The 8118-nt window shown below is 36.2% G+C and overlaps 2 protein-coding genes across 6 annotated transcripts in view; both read right to left on the bottom strand.

Annotated features, from left to right (window-relative positions):
- The window catches only part of LOC113814963 (secreted frizzled-related protein 5), a 157478-nt gene that overhangs the window by 64629 nt on the left and 84731 nt on the right, over window positions 1–8118 (bottom strand). The window lies entirely within an intron of this gene.
- The window catches only part of LOC138867723 (thioredoxin domain-containing protein 11-like), a gene marked incomplete at its 5' end in the record, with an annotated part of 12879 nt that continues 6718 nt past the window's right edge, over window positions 1958–8118 (bottom strand). The window contains 7 exon segments of the mRNA XM_070144310.1: window positions 1958–2204; window positions 3764–3909; window positions 4253–4422; window positions 4425–4441; window positions 4959–5103; window positions 5463–5652; window positions 6041–6238. Of these exon segments, the coding sequence (XP_070000411.1) occupies window positions 1973–2204; window positions 3764–3909; window positions 4253–4422; window positions 4425–4441; window positions 4959–5103; window positions 5463–5652; window positions 6041–6238 (1098 nt within the window).

Here is an 8118-nt window from a genome sequence, read left to right as displayed (position 1 = left end):
TAAAGGAAAACTAAAAAGTTTTGGGAAAGGATAAGGGAAGAATGAATACGAGCAAGATAAACTACAAAACATGACCCCATTAAAATAAAGTGAAAAAAAAGAAAGAAGGTTCTGTTGTAAGCTCCACTGATCCAGAGTTAACTGTATGACTCCAGGTGCCTTGCAGCCTACAACATGCCATTTTCCAATATCTATTTTTGTCATTTGATATGCTGCATCCAGATAACAGACTGCTTTCCTTGTGCAGACTCTATATCGTCTCCTTGGTAGTACATAACTAAGTGCAATAACAATAACATGTTATTTGTGTCATCTCTCTATTTTTTCATAATATTCAATTTTCTGAAATACAACCTGTCTGGCACACTTCCAGTCATGGCTCATGGATGCTACATTGCACACTCATTTACCAATGGAAATAATGCAACAGCCCCTTCCTAAATGTCCACCAAGTCTAATCACTCTCCAAGAGCTTTGTCTATATATGGCGAGTCATTCCCATCGCTCCAGCCTTCACTCAAAATTTGCATAATGATCTGTTCCCAAATGATGGTATGTTCACGTCACTCAGCCCTCAAACCAAACTTTTTCATGACATGTGGTCCTGTCACCCAGATGCAAGGGGTTAATAAAATAAACACAGTGGGTATGGTATGTACTTATATGCCATTCCTTACAGTACTGGGTTAACAAGTGCACTTTGCAACTAGAGCAAACTTTGCAACTTTGTGCATTAGTATATTTCCATCACTATTTACCAATGTCAGGAATTTCTCAAATAGTATATTAACATATGAATAACTCTGCTTCAGTTAACCTTTTGATGATACAATCACTTGCATTTCTTGAAGACTGATTCTTGCAAGCAATAGGGGAACATTTATCCTAAAACTTATCTCCAGGATTCTGGCAACATAATATTATCCACAGGTATTATCAGGTAATACAAACTAACAGACATATTACTTAGCCAAGAGTTTCATAAGCTATTGCAATAAACAACAACTTCCAAGTCCATAAAAGCAAGAAAAAACTACTTTCGCAATTACAACTAGCAGCTTACAAGATGTTTTGGTGTGTTTAAGCAACATCCTTTTTAAGCATACCAGGACTATTATGTCTGGGTCTCGTCTAAGCCACCTGTGACTGTTGCTTACCTGTGCAACTTCCCCCGAACTTAGAACAAGACTGCAAAGAAAGAAAATGTTCAACGGAAATAGTACCATTCACGGGTGGAGGAACACCCAAAGCAATTTCAGAAGAAGAAGAATGAGAGGTAGGCCAGGTCAAGTCATTCATTGCAAGAGAGAGAAATTCCTTGTGCTTTCAGCGAAGAAATTTTAATCCCATTAGAGAAAATTAATAATAACAATAAAAATCTAAATAGTAATTATCACAAAATAATGAATGCATAAAAGATGTACATTATTCTCGCCCAAAACATGTTGTATTCAATTCTACAAGCATAACATGCTAGACTATTATATCAAGATCAAAATTATTTAATATGCAAAGCAGTGACAAAAAAAGATCCTCTCAACGTGTATTAAGAAGGTAAAGAAAATAGATAAATTGATAAACAAATAAATAAAATGAAAACTAGAGAGGCAAAAGCCAGTAAAACGGAAAAGAAAGAGAAAAGGGGGAAGCGCAGACCATTCTTTCTCTTATCCCATCATGCCAGCACAGAATAATAAATAAAAAGTATAGAAAATAAACACAAATGAATAAATGTACACAAGAACGCATAAACAAAAGAAGGAAATACAATAAAGTGAAATATGCAGCCCACATGCATTCATACAAACATATATACATAACCGAGTAAATCAATACACTCACCAACAACCCTCACGCCCACATATTCACACATTCATGTACGCATCTCGATGAAATAAATCAATGAATGAATAGATAAACAAATAAATAAATGAATACAAATGAGTACGTCAAAAAGGCAAAGGCTCCACTCTCACCTGTCCAAACTGCCGCTGGTATAGTTAAGCACAAAGGCAGCCAGCGCAGCTTTGGAGAGCGGAGCATCCATGACGAAGTGGGCCTCCCGCTGGGTGTCCAGGATGACCACGGCTGTGTTGTGTGGCTCTGGCGAAGTCAAGTTGATACCTAGACGCTCAGCCAGCCGACGGGGGCGCAGTGAGTCCACAGCAGCAAAGGAAAGGGATGATTCTTCTGGGAGCCCCGTCCTAAGGGGGAACGGGGAAAAAGGATCAGGGAAAATGAGGAGGAAGAGAAAGGGGATGTAGCAGGTAGAATAAGTGTTTAAATAGGATGGGGGAGATGAGGATGACATTAGAAAACAAAAATTTGAAAGAAATGTAAATGTGCTTTGGGTTTTTTTATTATCATTTTGTAAAAACAAAACCTAATTTATTCCATAAAATTAAAACCTTGAGTTAGAGTTTTGAAACAATAATGAAGGGGGAAAATATTTTGCAAGTAGACATGAATGCAGGGTTACTAGCACAAATGACAGTTTCTCGCTTGTGCCTGGTCATTTGGTAGCTTGCAAGCCACATTAGGCACCAAAGCTTTATTTTATATAATTTTGAAAAAATATAAAATTTTTGAAGGCCTACCTAGAAAAATCTGGGAAATCAAGCCCCATCTGATGAGTCAACGGAAGGATTGCTTGTGATATGCATCCACCACTTTGTAAACCCGGGCCCAAGGTTAATCATCCCCCTCTAATCTTACTTCAAATATAATAAATTCTAAAATTTTCTTCTTAATAATTCTGAGCTACATTTATTAAGTTAAACATTAATAATTTTCCTTCTTTTATACACAAAAATGATTTAGAAAGAGGAGAAGCTCTTCTTGCTTCAGAACTTTTAAATCATTTCCCTATAAAATTTTTCCATTAACCCATTGGATCCAGATGCTTCCCTGCTATCACATGGCCCAAAATACGGGCATTGGGCTTATTTGAGTAGCTACTCTGACAGGTGCATAGCCTATAGGTGCACTCATGTACAGTGACAAGGCTCCTTGCCTCCCCTTTACATGCTATTTTCTAATTTTTTGCTCAAGTATACTTAGCTTTTTTGTCATTTTCCAATGCCTATATTTGTCATTTGATTTCCATGATCCAGATGGTAATAGACTGTTTTCCTTTCACAGACTCAATAGCATCACTCTAGGTAGTCCATACTTCAGTAATAATATAAACTAGAAGTAACATTTTGTTATTTGTGAATTTTTTTCGTAACATTCAACCTTCTGGAATACTACCTGTGCTACCAATCACAGAGAACTAGAACCATATATTCCATACTTATTTATCGATAGAAATGACAAATGAGTCTAATTATCCTCCAAGAGGTTTGTGCACTCATGGTGATTCATTCCCGTTACCCCGGCCTTCAGCTGAAATGCTTCCTGTTGCAAGTTCGCATCACCCCAGCCCACAGACCATGACAGCTTGTCACCCATCCCAAGCTAATTTTTTCATGACGTGATGGCACGTCATACAGATCGAGTAAGGTTAAGGTGCTTTTGATAAATAATGCCTAAAAATATTCATATCTATTTATGACCAAAACATTCATTGTTTAATGTAGTACTAATGGAACAAATAATTTTTAAAAAATTAAAGTTCATCTTATTCCTTTATTCAGAGCAATATCAACAGGGCAGCTTAGAACAAAGCTAAATTATCTGTAAATTCTAGCTAAAGCCTGATCATACACAAACTATAACCTTTCCTGGATAGTGTCCTCCCCACAACACAGGAACCCCAGACTCACCTGTTATGTCTGGGGCATCATGATGGTCCTTGAGCAAGGAGGGGGGAGCCAAGAGGGACCCATGGAACAGTCTCTTGCACTGGTCTTCTGCAGCAAAGTCTACCAGTTTCTCAATGCGGTCGTCAGTGTGGCCCTCCATAATCTGTTTAAATATCAAAATGCAAGCAAATACAATATTTTAGTTGATCTTGGCTTTTAATCTAAATCATGTTTCTAATCTAATAAACATAACTAATCATCTCAAAACCTGATCATGAATACAACCAAACAATTGCTATTCTTTTTCACTTCTGTAAAAGGTATAACACATATAATTAATATATAATCTAGTTTAATTCCATTTGTGACAATGCAAGGTAGCACATGAGATTGTTAAATGCTACTGCTGCACTACACAGCACACATGGTATAAATGAGAATGATTATTGCCACACAATCTGAGAAAAATAAATACTGAAAACTTAATCGTTTTTTTTACCACTTACCACATCATCTGCCACTTTCTTCACCTCATCGACCAGAGTTTTGGGCGAGGTTTTGGTCTTGGCCGGAGTGTTGTTACGCTGGCAGCACACCGAGTAGTGTTCCCACGGGCTGTACTGTAGGACCAACTCCCGGCATGAGTCACTGAACACCGACATAAGTGTGTTCATTTCAGACTGGACTCTTGCTCCCTGGAAGTAAGGAGAGGAATTACCCTGAGAATATTTCCAAGTGGGATGTATGCCACTGCTTCTGCTTGATCCCTTATTAAAGATTTTATATATAATATTTTGAACATTAACATTTATATGGCTGATACTATCACTATCATCAATACTTTATCATGAAAATCATGATATATCTATTTCTATCATCATCTATCTATCTATCTATCTATCTATCTATCTATCTATCTATCTATCTATACTATATAAATAGTAGTAAATAGATAATAAAATAAAATATAAAAAAATATAGATATACATATAGTATAAATATATATTACATATATATATTATATATATACTACATACATACATATACATACATACATACATACATACATACATACATACATACATACATACACTAATAATATATATATATATATATATATATATATATATATATATATATATATATATAGTAAAAATTACAATACCAATGCATCTTCCCTCCTTAGTAAAGCAACAAATAATCAAGTCTTACCATGAAGTTGGCTTCGTGCAGTGCATGTGCTCAGGGCTTGTGGGTTTGTTGACCGGGTGGACACAAACATCGCACACCTTGTCATGGTGGCTCCCTCCAGGGGTTGTACTGCGTTCTCCTGGCATGGTACGGCAACATGTCTCATCTGCGTTTTCAAATAAAAAAAGGGAGGAAGAAATATTAATATGTTATTTAGAATTGTTTGTATTTTGAAAGGCAATGTGTGACATAATAATTGAAAGTGTTATCTAGAACATCTGTGTAAAAATGTAACCTATCACTCAAATTGGACTAATAAACACCTGAAAACTATGAGCTAATAATTTAGATTGTAGCCTACAAACTCTCTTTCAAATAAGGAATGTTTGGCTAGTATTTTGAGGTACTACATGAACAATACTAAAGAACAGATTAAAGTAACCCTAATAGTACTGCAACTATCCAACCGCAGTTCTTGCAAAATTGCATCTGATCTCTCCAAGCCTCTAAAACCCCATGCAATACCTTCTAGATTTAGTTGCTCTCGGGAAAGATGCAAGATGCGCAGCTGTTCCTGGAGGTAGTTTTTGCAGACCCGCTCAGCCTGTCGCAGTTGCCTTCGCCCTCTGGATCGCACTGAACCAAGGTAGCTGGCCAAATTGTTGACACGTGCTGATCTATTGCAATTATTGTAGTCTAGCGACACCTCTCGGAGCTGTAGCGTGTGCATGGAGGGGGTGGGGGAGGAGATACCAATTCATGTTAATGAAGATATTCTACAATAAAGGACTCTTCCCTTATTTATCCTCCTCTTTGGATCACAAAGAGGAGGATGCAACATCTATCAAAAAAAATATTTATCTGTATGATTTGAATAGTTTTCATTTGTTTGCATTACAGCATAACAAAATAACAAGCAAAGAAATAAACCACTCCCAAATCCTACAATATCTTTTAAAAATCAAAATATATAAAGGAATTCTACCCACACTTACTTCTAATTTGCAACTTGAAAACATAATTAAAAACCCCAACACACTTCAAAACATCTAAACTAATGAAATTCTTAACAAAATGATCTCCTTTCCTATGTACCAACTCACCAAATTAAAGGGGTCGTTGGCTGTGTGATAGGGGTTATCGGGGGTGAAGAGAATTAGCGCGGGCCCTTTCTGAAGTAACCGGTCAAGGGCCAGACTCTTGGTTCCAGGAAGGTCTACCCATGCTGCCGTCTCATCCAGTCTCTTCAGTACCCAGTTGCTGATGCCCTCACTGTCGGCATTTGCAGCGCCTGTGAATGACTGGAGAGACATGGAGGGGTTAGATCTGTACTGGTGCTTATTGAGTGGATTCTTATTATAACTACAATGACATGCTTAAATCTCACATAATTATGAAATCCCTTGAAAAAATGGATAATCATATCATCTAGTGTTGTTAGTTATTACACTGTTCATTGGAAACTTCATTTGTACTTCCAAATATACCTAACCCTTTGCTACTGAAACTAATTGGCTGTGCACTTGTGCTCTATGACAGAAATACTCTGTAGTGGAACTGGAGAAATAATGGAATATTAACTGGATCTCTGGCAGACAATCTGGCTAAATATTTTGTTTCTATCTTCCCTCAATTACTATCCTAACAAGAAACATCCTTAGTAGATAAAGGTAGATAATACAAGTGTCTGCAAGTTTACTTTACACAGCCTAATATCAGACATGAGTTGTAAATTCCCCTGACACTGATTCTGTAATGTGTTGCTTGTTATCCACTCTCAGCGGAAAGCTCCACCCCTACATCTCAATTCTTCATACTAACACTGTGTAACATCTACGAGGCAATAAGCAAATATTTTGTTAATATTGTACTGATATGTTCTACTAAAATGCAGAAAGTTTAGTAAATGACAGAGAGCCCCCTGCAAATTGCCCCTGCAAACACTGCAGCCAGTACAATAAAAGCTAATGGTGAAATGGGACATGATTTCAACACCAGGATTAATGCCATGAAGATGCAGATACATGTAGCTGGACATCCAGACTAGAAGTGAACAAAACTGATCTACAAAGGAATCAATAAACAGAAAATAATAGATGGTGCATACATCACAACAGAGGGAATATGAATTTTGCCCTTCCTTGACTTTTCTTTTTTCCCCGAATGCTATCATTATCGATGCAGTTATTCTTATTATATACATTATAATTATCAGAATGTTATCACCATTACTAAAAGATATATAAGACAAAAGGGAATATTTCTAAAAAGCAAGGAAAAGGGCAAACAGGTGATATCTAGTATTAGTAACTGACACCTTGGTGACTAAACACCTGTGGAGCCATCAATGTGTAACAATTAATAAACTAAAATCATAGTGAGCACTTCATGTACATTAGTGTACATGTCACCTCTGGCAGCATTCGGTTAACATTTTACTGACACATGTATTTCTGGTGATGATATACTCAAAACTTGTCCAGTATGATCTCCTGCATAGTGAAGTTATTTATTCTTACCCATAACCTTTTTTTTGCATTTGTCAAAGTGAACTCTATTTAGACATCCTTAGCAAAATTACAGTAACAAATGTAGAATATAAAAACAAAATAAATGCTGATTCAATTTAGAGCATAAAACAACAAAATTATGAATTTATCAAGAAAATAAAATAGCAAAATAACTTTAAGGCACGCATTAACAGGTCACTAAAGGTTTTGCTTGTTGCATCTCACTTATAAGAACTTTCAGTTATAAGAACTTTCAGTGTCAAGATCCAAGAATATATTTTGGGTCCTTCTTTTTTTATCTGATATAATTGTTTATTTTGCATAAAACATAAATAAATAGATAATTTTGGGGGTTTTTAGAATTTGCAGGGGCCCGACCCAAAAAAAATTTTGTATATGACATGCATAAAAAAAGAAATAATGAACCCTTGGGCCGGGGGGCACTTTTAAAAATGCCATGGCTGTTTTGGACCGAACGCCGGGGGGTCATTGTTATGCCCATTCCACTATGATTTGACGGAGGTTGTTTTTAAAGATAGTAGTGCAAGTCATTTATATGGTAAAGATTTTGGAATGGCACCTATAATGAAGTTAAACCTCAAATTTTAATATTTTTATACATAGCAAAATAAAAACTTTAGATTATATGCGTTGTAAACTACCAATTGAGC

The sequence above is a fragment of the Penaeus vannamei genome, chromosome 31, assembly GCF_042767895.1.
Source record: "Penaeus vannamei isolate JL-2024 chromosome 31, ASM4276789v1, whole genome shotgun sequence".
Lineage (NCBI taxonomy): Eukaryota > Metazoa > Arthropoda > Malacostraca > Decapoda > Penaeidae > Penaeus > Penaeus vannamei.
The sequence above is the reverse complement of the archived record's forward strand: the minus strand, read 5'-3'. Positions and strand labels throughout refer to the sequence as shown.